Source organism: Giraffa tippelskirchi, chromosome 2, assembly GCF_054371585.1.
Source record: "Giraffa tippelskirchi isolate mGirTip1 chromosome 2, T2T-mGirTip1v1.2.pri, whole genome shotgun sequence".
Taxonomy (NCBI): Eukaryota; Metazoa; Chordata; class Mammalia; order Artiodactyla; family Giraffidae; genus Giraffa; species Giraffa tippelskirchi.
Window position 1 is genome coordinate 177,361,384 of NC_137276.1, and position 14,908 is coordinate 177,376,291.

A 14,908-nucleotide genomic window follows, 5' to 3' on the forward strand; every position below is an offset into this window, starting at 1 on the left:
GGTTGCCATTTCTTTCTCCAATGCATGAAAGTGAAAAGTGAAAGTGAAGTCACTCAGTTATGTCCGACCCCATGGACTGCAGCCCACCAGGCTCCTCTGTCCAGGCAAGGCTCTGGAGTGGGGTGCCATTGCCTTCTCCAATCAAGATATATATTTTAATGCAATATTTTAAAACTGAAATTAATGCAAAAAATCCATGGTGAAAATACAACATTTTTAAAGATCAATATTACTAATAGTTCCTTTTGCCTCAGGATCCAATATGGATCAGTATGGCAATGCATCTAGAATGAAAGACCAATATTTTAAGGACAGTGAAGAGAGGCCATGCAAAGTCAATTAAAAAAGTAAGCCAGGGCATTTAAATACAATTGGCAGCATTAAAAAAGAAAATAGAAAAGTAAAAATTGTGCCTTGCTCGAGGGCACCTACCTGAGGGGTCAGTGGAGTCTGTGTTAGTCTTGAAGAAAGATACTTTCTGAAATGTTTCAATATATGGGATGGGAACTTGGCCTAAATGACACAATAGCAACATATGTGTTAACAGAGGCCCTGAACTTAATCAGCGATTTTTTTTGACATTTGGGAGAACACTGAGAAAGATGAAATGAGTTCAGAAATCAGAGGTTAAAAATACAGATTACATGCTTTGAGAGCATGTCACTAAAATTTCATGTCAATTATAATGGAAGCCAGCTGTATTAGCAGCTAGGAAGTATTAGTTGGGCCACCACTGTAGGAAGAATTAAACATGTTATGCATGTATTTATATCTATGGGGAGTGATTCTGAAGGCTCCCTTCATTCTTGCTCTAACGGAAAACTGGGTCTCCCCTGAAGAGATGATTTCCCTAGTGTTCCTCAAAGGTTATAGTGTCTTTCTCACCTGCATCCCTGGTACTACAAGCCTAGAGTTGAGGTGGGTGATCTTTCTGTACCTTAGTCATTTCTATTCTATTTTCCTTCTTCTTATTCCAAAGCGGCCAATTTTGAAGCTCATGCTATCAGATTATACCACCTGGCACCTTCTTGGTTGTAGTTATCTCTAGAACCCTGAATCACACTCTCCATTATGTGATTATTTTGGCCCCCTCTCACTGTGACATTCCAACATCACAATGTCAGTCACCATTCTTTGTGATGTCAGTCAATATTCACTCAGTAAATGCTTCTATTCCCTCACCTTTCAATTCCAGGACTTCGTATCCTCCTGTGATCATATCTCCCACTCTGCTGCAGCCACCCACTTTATGCTCATACAAATAATCACTTCATAATTTCAATTTCAACAATTACAATATTTAAAATAGAACATGTACCAGCTCCTACTGTCCAAGAGAATAGAAATCTAAGATAATAATGGTAAATCCTACTAAACCCTACAGTGGTCTACACTGTCTCCCATCTTTTCAGTTTACCCTCCTAGGACTCCAATTCTAACAATTATATAGTCACACTGAGAAGACAATGCATTGATCCTATGCTATTTTCTGACCATCATCCACTTCACTCCCTCCTTATCCAGATCACTTCTTGTGTTTAAAATCATCTAATAACTTCTCATCTCATTTGGCTACAAACCAAGTTGTTTTCATGGCAAGCAGGTGATCTATTTGTCCCCTTGTTACTACGGTAATTCATTTCTGCCACTCTCACCCTCGCCCACTCTGCTCTAACCACACTTGGCTATTCCTCATACATGCCAAAGAGGGTCCCTGTTTGACTTTGTGTCCTTGTGCTTCTGCTCTTGAAATGTGCTTCTTTACATATTAGCACAAGTGGCTGCCTTACTTCTTTCATGCTTCTATTCATGCATCACCTTTTTAGAAAGAAATTCCCCAAATAAGAGATATTTCCTTGTCAACTTGTATAATCTATTCCTGGCAAACTGATGTTCCTAAAAGTCCAGGCCATAAGGTCTTCTCATTCCTCTAGGCTAGGGGCTATGCAACATTAAGATATAAAAATGACACATATGCTTAGATCCATAATATCAAAATCTATGAGGGTTAAGCATGGGCTGTCTGATTTTAAAAAACTCTTCCTAGATAATACTTAAATACAGACAGTGTTGCAACCCTTTGCTCCTACAAAAGATCTAGATTTGTTAGGACAATTCATGATCACCAAATAAACAAAAGAGACTTTTTAAAAAATCCAGAAGCTTTTTTACTGTGTGCCTGACTGATTGCACACATGCACACACATGTGTACATGCACAGGTCTATTAGATGGTTTTGGAGCTTGGTTATTCAGCTCATATATACTCTGAATATAATGGGCACTGATTCCTTTGAGAATCTGGTTTCCTCCTCATCCAATTTCTCCTATTTCTACTACATATGAAAGAGTCTTAATAACTCCTCAATATTTGTTGCTTAATTGATTTGATTACACTTTGTGCTAATTCATGAGACTGAGTTTTTTTCCTCCTCAGTGTTTCATAATGAAATTTTCTCTGATAATACCTAGGTATTTGTTTTTCAGGGACAGAGTCTGGCAGCATATGGGTAAAACCAAGCTCTTTTTCCTCTCATGAAATAATATTCATGTGCCCTTTTAAGCTTTTCAATTTATTTTGCTATACATATAATGTCAAATTAAAGACAGAAAATATACAAAGAGATAACAAGAAGTAAGTTTTAAATAGCTATGATCCCAACACGAAGAAGGCAATGGCACCTCACTCCAGTACTCTTGCCTGGAAAATCCCATGGATGGAGGAGCCTGGTAGGCTGCAGTCCGTGGGGTCACTGGGAGTTGGACACGACTGAGAGACTTTACTTTCACTTTTCACTTTCACGCATTGGAGAAGGAAATGGCAACCCACTCCAGTGTTCTTGCCTGGAGAATCCCAGGGTCGGGGGAGCCTGGTGGGCTGCCGTCTATGGGGTCGCACAGAGTCGGACACAACTGAAGCGACTTAGCAGCAGCAGCAGCAACACCCAAAATGACAAATAATGGTGTCTGAGTGTGCTTTTTCAAACTGTTTTGCCTGCAACTGTTGAGAACATGGGTTTTGGGAATGATGCCGTTTTCCTAGGCTCTGGGGTACTTGAATAAGCACAGACTCAGAAATCACAAAGAATCTACAAAGGGCATTCATGTGAATAAAAGATTCATTCACATTCTCTAAATGCTAGCTAGATTTTGGGCAAAGGCTTAATTCTGTCACTATGTAAATCAGACTAGGAGTTCAGTATTTCCTTTTAAAATAAACAATTTTAGCTCTTCCTAATGGTACAAGGACTAGTTACTTGAACTATAGTATTTTCTAGCTACTTGAACCATAGTACCTGAATGAGTTTTGTCAAATAGCATAGCTACAACTTAACATGTCTTTCAAAGTCAACCCCAAAAAGAGACACTAATTTATATTCAGTGCAAACTGGTTAAAATTGCTTTAGAAGTATTTGTTTACTTATCTTAGTGCTCCTTTCTCCCCAGTTAAATTACAAACTCCTTGAGTGATGGTGAATGTCTTATTCATCTTTATTTTCTTCATAATGCCTAGCACAATGCCTCACATAGATAAGCCTTGCATTGACTTTGTTAGCTTAACTAACTGTATCAACTATATTTAATTTTTTTCTAAAAATGCAGATTCTGGAATTGTCTATCATTTGTTGCTTTCCTTATGGTGTTTACTTTCACTGGACTTCTAATTCCTGCACATACATATTTATATATATCATTTTCCGATATATATTATTCATTAAATATCTACTTAACACTTATTACGTTAAGGTAAGAAAGTCATTTGAATTTTTCTATTTATGTGACATTGACTAAGACCGAAGATGTTCTTTAAATGACAGAAATGTTTCATTCTGGAATGAAGAATTCACTCAAATTTTCCGAGGAATCATCAGCAAATTAAAACTTAGTGTTGTCAATTTTTAACTGCATTTTAAAACAATGCAAGCATGTTGTAAAGTTTTTGAAAAAAAGAAAAAAACTCTCATAATCTTTACTACCTAGAGGCGAACACTACTAATATTTCACATACTTCCTCCAGAGTTTTATATTGTTTTTTATTCTATGAGGTTTCATGAAGTTAGACATCTATTATAAATTAAAATGTTAACTTGTTTTATTTGCTTAATATTTTATGACAGATAATTTGTATTAATAAAGTATAGTAGGAAATAGCTTTTTAAAAATCAGAGTGGGACAAATTGGAAGACCAAGATTGATATATACACACTGCCTGCAATGAAGGAGGCATGGGTTCGATTCCTGGGTTGGGAAGATCCCCTAGAGAAAGAAATGGCAACCAACTCCAGTATTCTTGCCTGGGAAACTCCATGTACAGAGGAGTCTGGTGGGCTACAGTCCTGGGGTCGCAAGAGTGGGACAGGACTTAGTGACTAAACCACCACCAGCAGATATAAAATAGATAATTAATAAAGACCTACTGTATAGCACAGGGAACTCTACTCAGTGCTCTATAATGGCCTATATGGGAGAGAATCAAAAACAGGGTGATATTTGTATATGTATAACTGATTCACTTTGCTGTGTACCTAAAGGTAACAGCATTGTAAATCAACTATACTCCAATAAAAATTTATAAAGAAAAATAGTCTTTCTTTCCTCTTAAATGATTATTCACTGTTGTCTCATATCATTTATCTACTCTGTTCAGTGTTCTCATGATTCTAGCATTCTGCTGTGTTGTTACTTTTCACTAAGATAAAGTGTTGAAGATCAAGGTACCATTTTTCTAGCTTTGATTCATAAAAGATAAAAATAAAATTATCTCATGTCTAAATAAATAAATAAAAATGAAAATCATAAGGACGTCCTCCTTGTAAACGTCATTTTTGCCTAAATAAGTTTTATAGCCCCTTTTCCAATGTTAAAAGGCTTTCAGAAAGCAGTCTGCTTATGTAACTGAAAAGGAGATGATATAGAAGAGGAAAACCACTATAACAATTCTATCACCCAAATTGTTAGCATTCTAGGAAAATTAGCTGGGACTCAACATTAAGTAGGGCTTCCCTGGTTGCTCAGTGGTAAAGAATCTGCCTGCCAATGCAGGAGATGTAAGCTTGATCCCTGGGTCAGGAAGATCCCCTGGAGAAGGAAATGGCAACCCACTCCAGTATTCTTGCCTGGGAAATCCCATGGACAGAGGAGCCTGGCTGGCTACAGTCCATGGAGCTGCAAAAGAGTACAACACGACTTAGGGACTAAATAACAACATTAAGTCAGCCAGTGCCAAGTAAAGGGAAATTAGTCCCAAATTATCAGATACAATTAGTGTAAAATATAAGAATTATCTGTGACTGAAAGAAGAAATAGAAATGAATTAACTGATACTGGGCAAATTCAGTATGATTAAAATATACAAGGAAAAAGAGAGAACATTGTTTTCTCTCCTATTTATTAAATTTGTTTTTATTTGTTTCTGGGATCCAGAGTAGAGTAGATCTATAAAAATTTCTAGCACTTTCTTCTCTTCCTGAAGAAGCACCACTGAAGGGTGATGTGGGATTATTCTATAGCTTAGCTAACAGAAAGAAAGAAAAAGAATAATCCCATTCCCTTGGCATGTTTCTGCATGGGATGCGCTTCTGCCTTCCTTTGGTGCAATGCCAAGGGTGTGTGAAAGATGGCTCATTCTTCTGAGAGCTGGCAATTTTACAGGGAATGGATTGGAGTAGTATAGAACTAGATGGAAAGAAATTTCTATGACAAAAATAACTTTTTAAAATCTGTTTTGCCTTTTAGACTTCTGGTCTTTCTATTACTGAGCCCTCTTTTGTCTCGACTTGGTCATGGTTTCAGCTGGCGCTGGGCATTCATAATGGTCTGGAGTGAAATGAAAGGGACTCCTAATATAAACTTGGCTCTTCTGTTTGCCTACTTTGAAAACTCTCTTGGATCTGAGAGGGAGAAATCTCAAGTAAAGAAAGATGTAGTTTTTCTATTTGAATATTTTATGAAAACTGTTTCTGTGTACTAAAAATATGCTTCTGTAGTAGATTGCTTAACCCCGCTTGGACTGTGGGATTGATTTAGCTATGATGGGGAAACTAAAGGGGAAAAACAACTGACAGCTTTCCTCTTCCTCATTCTAGCTTAGAGATCCTTAAACTCTTTCACCACACTCCTACAAAATAGGTTTTTGTGAAAGTTAAAGGAATTAAAACTTCTAAATCACTTAAAATAGTACCTGATACAGAGTATGCACTCAACAAATGTTTCTTTTTTTGTTTACTCCTAATACCTACTTAAGAGCAGAAACCTATTTATGAATGGCTGTATTGCCTTCTGTAACTTAATGAAACTACATTTAGTAATGCTAGAAACAAAAACATTTTAATTATCAAGGGAAGTTATCTCTTCTTCCTCTCAGTTTGTGACCCTTCCTTATCCATTTCGAAAGTTATCTTTCGATAAGCAAACATTTTTAAAGTTGAGAACTCCATTTATTACTATTTTTTGTTTTAAAACCTTTTGTCTATTCCAAGGCTGCAAAGGTATTCTCTTGTTTTCTTCCAGAAGTTTTAGAGATAGAACCCCCAAACTCTGCCCAATAGAACATAAAGTGTAGGACTATCCCTCTACCACATCTCAAAATAAGATAATTTCAAGGAACTCTTTAAGAAATATTCTATGTAGACATCACAACACATCTAACACTTCCATTGTGAGGGGTTTTTTTAACATAAATTCTAAGAGTAAAGGGAACCATGTCAAGGTTATTATTATGTATCTAAGTAAATAATAATCAAGCATTTAACAAAACTAAATATTCAAAGACTGCTTTAAAAACCAAAATATCTAATATTACATGATCTCCTCTTTCTTTTTAGTCTTCCCTAGTGGCTCAGATCGGAGAAAGCAATGGCACCCCACTCCAGTACTCTTGCTTGGAAAATCCCATGGATGGAGGAGCCTGGTAGGCTACAGTCCATGGGGTCGCTAAGAGTCGGACACGACTGAGCGACTTCACTTTCACTTTTCCTTTTCATGCACTGGAGAAGGAAATGGCAACCCACTCCAGTATTCTTGCCTGGAGAATCCTAGGGACGGCGGAGCCTGGTGGGCTGCCGTCTATGGGGTCGCACAGAGTCGGACACGACTGAAGCGACTTAGCAGAAGCAGCAGCAGTGGCTCAGATGGTAAAGAGTCCACCTGCAATGCAGGAGACTCGGGTTCTACCCCTGGGTCAGGAAGATCCCCTGGAGAAGGGAATGGCAACCCACTCCAGTATTCTTGCCTGGAAAATCCCATGGATGGATGAGCCTGGCAGGCCCCAATTCATGGGGTCGCGAAGAGTCAGACACCATTGTGCAATTAACACATTCACACCTCTCTTTCAACTAATTTCCACTTTGTCTGGATAATCAAAATCAGTGTCACCATTATATGTCCTGACCAATGTAATGATGAACATTGCACTTCGATCTGGGTTCTGAAATGTTTAATTGCTATTTATTGTGTGGTCATCCACAAGTTATTTAATTCCGATCCCCCACCCCCTGCCATGTGTCTGTTTCCTCCTTCCAAAGCAGTCAGTAATAATACCAATGGTTTGCTAGTAAATATTTAACAGGTAACTATCCTGGAAAGGGGAAGCGTTTGCCAAATTTCTGTTCCATAATCACCAACAAAACATAAGTCAGCTCATAAACTTCCTGAAAATGTAATGATCAGCATTCAAAAACTGGTATGAGTCAGGTCTAACTGGCTATCTTACTGTCTCTACTATCTCAAAGGGTTATTATGAGAAATTGAAAATATACATAAAAAGCTTAACACATTGTTTAGCATCTTGTAAATGTACAGTAAATCTGAGTTCTGATGACAATGATGATGATGCCATGTAGATATACTTTGAAATAAAACTTTGGTCAATCAAATCATTTCGAGGGATGTTTCAGTAGTGGTAACTAGCTGAGAAGAAATTAGCAGTCCTTCTTTAATTCAATTTGGGTGACTCCTACAGCTAATTTATTAATACTCACAAAGAGACACTACAATGAAAGCTTAAATTATTAACTTAATCCTGTCTCTACTACTCACAAGTTCAGTGACTGAATTGAATATGTTCCAAACAAGTGTAAAGAATATATGAAGCAAAAACTGAGAGCTAAGGGGAGAAATAGACAAACTACAGTTGGAGAATTTAACACTCCTTTCCATAATTTGTTTAATGAAGTATTTTTGTTTGTTTGTTTAGTCACTAAGTGGTGTCTGACTCTTTCACAACCCCGTGGACTGTAGCCCACCAAACTCCTCTGTCCATGGGATTTCCCAGGCAAGAATACTGGAATGAGTTGCCATTTCCCTCTCTAAGCGATCTTCCTGATCTAATTCAGCATCTCCTGCATTGGCAGGCAAATTCTTTACCACTGAGCCATGGGGGAAGCTAGAACCACTAAAAAAATTAGCAAGGATATGGAAGAACCAAACAACACCATCAACCAACAGGATCTAATTGACATTTATAGAATCATATCAACCAATGAAAAATCACTTAGCAAACAAAAACCAATATCCATTTATGATAAAACCTCTCAAAAAAGTAGAAATAGGAGAGAATTTCCTAAAGTAGATAAAGAACATCTACAAAAAAATCTACAAGTAGCATTATAACTAATAGTGAAAGATGCTTTCTCCTTATAGTTGGAAACAGTCCAAGAATGTCTCAATTAATTAATGAACAATCAAGAATCTCTACCCTCATTCTTTTTACTAAGCTTCATGATGGAAATTCTAGCTTGCTCCATAAGACAAAAAAAGGAGAAAAAAACATGAATATTCAAAAGGAAGATATAAAACTATTCTTATTGCAGATAGTATGATTATCTATATAGAAAATTCCAAGGGTCTTCAAAAAGAAGAGGGAAAAAACCTTCCTAGAACTAATAAGTGAATTTATTATGGCCTCAAGATATAAGTATAAAAAATCAAATGTATTTCTATATACTAGCAATTGATTCAAGGCATCAAAAATTAAAGACACAATACCATGTACAATCATTCAATAATAAAAAGCAAAGGAACTAAAATAACAAAAACAATTTTGAAAGAGAAAAATAAATGGGAAAAATCAGTATACCCAGTTTTAAGGTATTATTACAGCCATGGAGATTATGTAGGATTGCCAGAGAGAGAGAGAAACATAGAACAGGATAGAGAACTCAGAAATAGATTCACACAAACATCCTCAACTATTTTTGATAAAGATGCAAAAGTAATTCAATAGATGATGTCTTAAAAATGATGCTGAAGAATGGAACATTCATATACAAAAAAAAGAGAAGAACCTTCACATAAGTCTCACTTCTTCTACAAAAATTAATTGAAAGTGGATCACAGAATTAAATATAAAATGTAAAGCCAGAAAACTTTTTTTAAACTTGGGATAAAATCTTTGGGACATATCATAACACAAAGATACCAAGACCATAATCCAGAAAAGAAAAAAAAGAAAGAAATTACACATCACCAAAATTTAAAACTTTTAATAGTACAACACACAGAATACAGAGAGAGACATTTCACTAAAGGGGATATACAGATGACAAATAAGGATAAAAAAGGTGGTCAATGTCATTAGCCACTGAGAACATGCAAACTGAGACAACAGAAAGATATCATCTATTAGAAGGACTAAAATAAAATATGGTGATGACACCAAATGCTGGCAAGGATGCAGAGAAACTGACCACTCATAGCTTGCTAGTAGGAATATCAAATAGTACAGTCACTCTGGAAAGAATTTGGCAAGCAACACAACATTGTAAAGCAATTATCCTCCAATTAAAAATAAATAATAAAGAAAAGAATTTGGCAGTTACATATGCAACTGCTGCTGCTGCTTCTGCAACTAAGTCGCTACCATATAGCAATTGCTCTCCTGGGGATTTAGCCTGGAAAAGGAAAATTATGTCTACACACACCTGTACATGAATTTTTATAGTAGCTTTATTTATAATAACCAGACATCTGGAAACAATTCAGGTGTTCTTCAGTAAGTAAATCTTTAATACATTGTTGTACAACAGCACCTTGGAATGCTACTCAGCAGTAAAAAGGAACAAACTATTAATAAAAGCAATAACTTTGATAAATCTCCAGAAAATTATTCAAAACAGAATACATACATTATGATTTGAATTATACAACATTCTTATGAAAATGTAGAAATTGAGAACAGATGAGTGGTTGCCAGACAAAAATAGAGTAATTGAGAACAGATTAGTGATAAGAATAGGAACTAAAGAGCCTCTTGATGAAAGTGAAAGAAAAGAGTGAAAAAGCTGGCTTAAAACTCAACATTCAAAAAAACGAAGATCATGGCATCTGATCCCACCACTTCGTGGCAAATAGATGGGGAAAAATTGGAAACTGTGACAGACTTTATTTTCTTGGGCTCCAAAATCACTGCAGATGGTGACTGCAGCCATGAAATTAAAAGACGCTTGCTCCTTGGAAGAAAAGCTATGACCAACCTAGACAGCATATTAAAAAGCAGAGACATTACTTTGCTGACAAAGGTCCATCTAGTCAAAGCTATGGTTTTTCCAGTAGTCATGTATGAATGTGAGAGAGGTGGACTATAAAGAAAGCTGAGCGCCGAAGAATTGATGCTTTTGAACTATGGTGTTGGAGAAGACTCTTGAGAGTCCCTTGGACTGCAAGGAGATCCAACCAGTCCATCCTAAAGGAGATCAGTCCTGAATATTCATTGGAAGAACTGATGCTGAAGCTGAAGCACCAATACTTTGGCCACTTGATGTGAAGAACAGACTCATCGGAAAAGACCCTGATCCTGGGAAAGATTGAAGGCAGGAGAAGGGGATGACAGAGAATGAGATGGTTGGATGGCATCACCGATTCGATGGACATGAGTCTGAGCAAGCTCCAGGAGTTCATAGACAGGGAGGCCTGGCATGCTGCAGTCCATGGGGTCTCAAAGAATCGGACACGACTGAGCGACTGAACTGAACTGAATTAGTGGTTGCCAGGAATAAAGAGATGGGGACAGGAGGGAAATAAAAGTGACTGAGAAGGCGATGGCACCCCACTCCAGTACTCTTGCCTGGAAAATCCCATGGACGGAGGAGCCTGGTAGTCTGCAGTCCATGGGGTCGCTAAGAGTCGGACACGACTGAACGACTTCACTTTCACTTTTCCCGTTCATGCGCTGAAGAAGGAAATGGCAACCCACTCCAGTATTCTTGCCTGGAGAATCCCAGGAATGGTGGAGCCTGGTGGGCTGCCGTCTATGGGGTCGCACAGAGTCAGACACAACTGAAGCGACTTAGCAGCAGCAGCATAAAAGCAACATGAGGAATACTTATGGTAAAGGAACTGTTATGGATCTTGACTGTGTCATTGTCAATATCCTGGTTGTGATAGTCTACTATAGCTTTGAATAATGTAACCTTTGGGGGCAACTGGCTAAATATTACACAGGACCTATTTCTTAAGACTGTATGTGAATCTACAGCTATCTTAAAATGTTAAACATTAAAAAAGAACAAGAGAGGGAGAAAGAAAGAGGAAGCAAATGATTGATATCAGTAATGAAAAAGACCATGACTATAAATTATACAGCTATTAAAGGAGTAATAAATAAAAACTATGTATAACTTTTGTCCAAACAATTCAACACCTTAGGTGAAAGTGGTTAAATTCCTCAAAAAGCACAATGTACTTAAACTGACACAAAAGAAAATATAAAATCTGAATAGCCCTCTACGTTTTAAAGAAATTATATATATAAATTAAAACTTTCTCATAAGCTAGAAGCCGAGATGGCTTGACTGGTGAATTCTTCCAAACATTTAATGAATAAATGATACCAATTCTAAACAAACCCTCTCATAAAATAGAGAATGATGAAACACTTTCTTATTTTATGTGGCCAGCCCAGTGTGATACTAAACACCAACAATGATAATTACAAACAAAAAACTGATTAAACCACTGATTAAAAATATATAGCCAATTAATTTTAAATATATAAGAAGTATAAGACATTATGGTCAAGTATTCATCCAAAAGATATGTCCAGAAATTTTAGTTTAACATTCAAAAAAGTGTTTGTAAAATCTAAAAAAACTGAACTCATAGAATGAAAGAACATATTAGTGATTTCCATAGGTGATAAGTGGAGACAGAGGAAATGGATAAAGGCAGTCTAAATGTACAAACTTCCAGTTATAAGATAAATAAAAGTAAAATCTTTTATTTTTTACCTCACACCATATGTAAAACTTACTGGAGATGGATCATAGTCTTAAATAAAATGAAAGACTCTAAAACTTCTGGAAGAAAACAAGAGAATACCTTTGCAGCCTTGGAATAGACAAAAGGTTTTAAAACAAAAAATAGTAATAAATGGAGTTCTCAACTTTAAAAATGTTTGCTTATCAAAAGATAACTTTTGAAATGGATAAGGAAGGGTCACAAACTGAGAGGAAGTACTCATAATACATATATCTGATATCTGATATGCACATTTTCTGTAGTTTTTTTAGATTCCACATATAAGTGATATCATATGACATTTGTCTTTGATTTATTTCACTTAGTATGTTAATCTCTAGTTCTATCCATGTTACTGCACATGGTGTTATTTCATTCATTCTTATGGCTGAGTAATAGTGCACCATATATATGTACCACATTTTCTTTATCCATTTATCTGCCAATGGACATTTAGGTTGCTTCCATGTGAACACTGCAGTGAATACTGGGGCACAAGTATCTTTTTGAATTGGAGTTTTCTCCAGATATATATCCAGGAATGGGATTGCAGAATCATATGGTAACTCAATTTTTAGCTTTTTAAGAAATCTCCATACTCTTTTCCATAGTGGTCGCACCAATTTGTTGATATATTCCCACCAACCATGTAGGAGGGTTCCTTTTTCTCCACACTCTTTCCAACATTTGTTATTCATAGACTTTTTAACTATGGCTATTCTGACTGGTGTGAGGTGATATGTCACTGTAGTTTCAATTTGTATTTCTCTAATAACTGGCAATATTGAGTTTCTGTTCATGTGTCTGTTGTCCATTTATATTACAACACACTTCTATCCAGAATATAATTTTCAAAATTTCTACAATTTTTTAATAAAAAAGCAACCCAATTTTAAAAATAAGCAAAAGAGTTGAACAAGTGTTTCAAAAGGAAATGTATATAGCACTAAGCATATTAAAATGCTCAACATCATTACTCTAGGGACATGCAAATTAAAACTACAATGAGAAACATAATATTCAGTTTAAATGAAGATTTTAGAATTGGCATATCCCATCTATAGAAATAGAAACAGTAGTTGTCTTTTGTCTGGTGAGGATTGATTGGAGCAGCACTGGGGAAATTTAGAAGATGTGAGAATATTATACATCTTGAAAGGATTGAGGGTAGTATGGGTGTATGCACTGTCAAAACTTATCAGATACACAAGTAAATTTCACTCTGTGTAGACTATACCTTGGTTTTCCTAATGACCAGTGTTGGGGTGGCCCCCTTGAGGAATTAAAACAGAATATTCAGTGAGAGCATCCTGTGCACCAATATTTAAAATTTCTCAAGTGATCCTAGTGTGCGGCCATGAAAGCCTCTGGTGTGTTTCACATTCTGTCTCTAACTTCCATCTATAGCCAAAGAATAGAGGGCTGGCTAAGAGTTTAAAATAAATTCTGAAAGTTAGAATTCCATAAATCAGTGGAAATATGTAATATCAGATTGAGACGTGTTTCTTCATCTGTCTGTGGAGACTAACTTGAGATATAAGAGGAGAAAAAGACAAAGTGATACCTAAGGCATCAATTGCTCTTCCCTTCTGGTAATGATGATAAAGAATCTGCCTGCAATGTGGGAGACCTGGGTTCGATCCCTGGGTTGGGAAGACCCTCCTGTAGAAGGGAAAGGTTGTGCACTCCAGCATTCTGGCCTGGAGAATTCCATGGACTGTATGGTCCATGGGATTGCAAAGAGTCAGACACGACTGAGCAGCTTCACTTTCACCTTTTCCTGGTAATGAAGGGATACCAGAGAGGCAAAGTATGTGGTAGAACAAACATACGAAGGCCTTGTATTGTTTCTTCTAGGTGGAGAGAATTATTTAACACAGATGTGCTGGTAATGTTGAACAGAGAACTGTGTGGCTATGTATATGGAGGTATATGTGGTAGATGAGAACTGGTAAAGTACAGGGATATTCCCAGGATGCAAGAATATCAGAAATCGAAATTAAGAAAAAATTTTTTTTCCTAATGTCTTTATAAGTATATAAATACTTGTCAAAGCAAGTCGTTATGTTTCCCAAATGTACTATTGACATAGTAAAACTTAGCTTAATTTATGGTAAATATAGAGTATATTATATGAAATTATGTTGAAAACTTACCTTGATTTGTTTTTCTATTCCAGATATTATTTCATGGAGTGTCCGTATCCTTAATTAGCTTGATTGTCAATAGATTTATTTTGCCAATGGCAGTTACTAAACTTGGTAAGCCCTGCTAATTCCTGAGTAAAGAGAAAAATATTCCAAATATACTAAAGAATTGCTAATAATGAAGAAGGAAGCCATATAAATACAAATCAAAGGTGTCTAATTGAAAAGGAAATCAGATCTCAATATAAAGTCACATGAATCATTAAGGCCAATAAGTTCAATAGGCCAATAAGCAATAATCTTATAAATAAGATTACCTAATTACATTAGTCCAGTTTAAGTGAAATAATACAATGTCTATTTAATTATTCAAGAAGCTTTTTATTAAGAGCCTCTTATATGCCAAGCACTATTCTACCTGATAGTGATGCGTTATGAAGACAGACAAGTCTGAATTATTGAAGCTAAATTGGACAAAGGAGAGACAGACTGTAAACAAGTCAAATAAGGTAATATCAGAGTGTCATT

At 36.2% G+C, this 14,908-nt stretch overlaps 2 protein-coding genes across 16 annotated transcripts in view; one reads left to right on the plus strand and one right to left on the minus strand.

Moving 5' to 3' along the window:
* LOC145526502 (OX-2 membrane glycoprotein-like) overlaps positions 1-1,065 on the minus strand; it is an 88,635-nt gene extending 87,570 nt beyond the window's left edge. For 8 of the 14 annotated variants that reach the window (XR_014068969.1, XM_081542284.1, XM_081542295.1 and 5 more), the window contains exons 1-2: positions 886-1,065; positions 433-513 (exon numbers count right to left, since the gene is read on the minus strand). The gene's annotated coding sequence lies outside the window, so the exon portion shown is untranslated. The remainder of the gene's footprint in view (positions 1-432; positions 514-885) is intronic. The other 6 variants (XM_081542311.1, XM_081542306.1, XM_081542270.1 and 3 more) reach the window with 3 other exon arrangements.
* Positions 1-14,908, plus strand: part of SLC9C1 (solute carrier family 9 member C1) — a 111,215-nt gene that overhangs the window by 37,023 nt on the left and 59,284 nt on the right. For both annotated transcript variants that reach the window (XM_081542250.1, XM_081542260.1), the window contains exons 9-11: positions 3,603-3,746; positions 5,736-5,910; positions 14,413-14,494. In XM_081542250.1, coding sequence (XP_081398376.1) covers positions 3,603-3,746; positions 5,736-5,910; positions 14,413-14,494 — 401 coding nt within the window. The remainder of the gene's footprint in view (positions 1-3,602; positions 3,747-5,735; positions 5,911-14,412; positions 14,495-14,908) is intronic.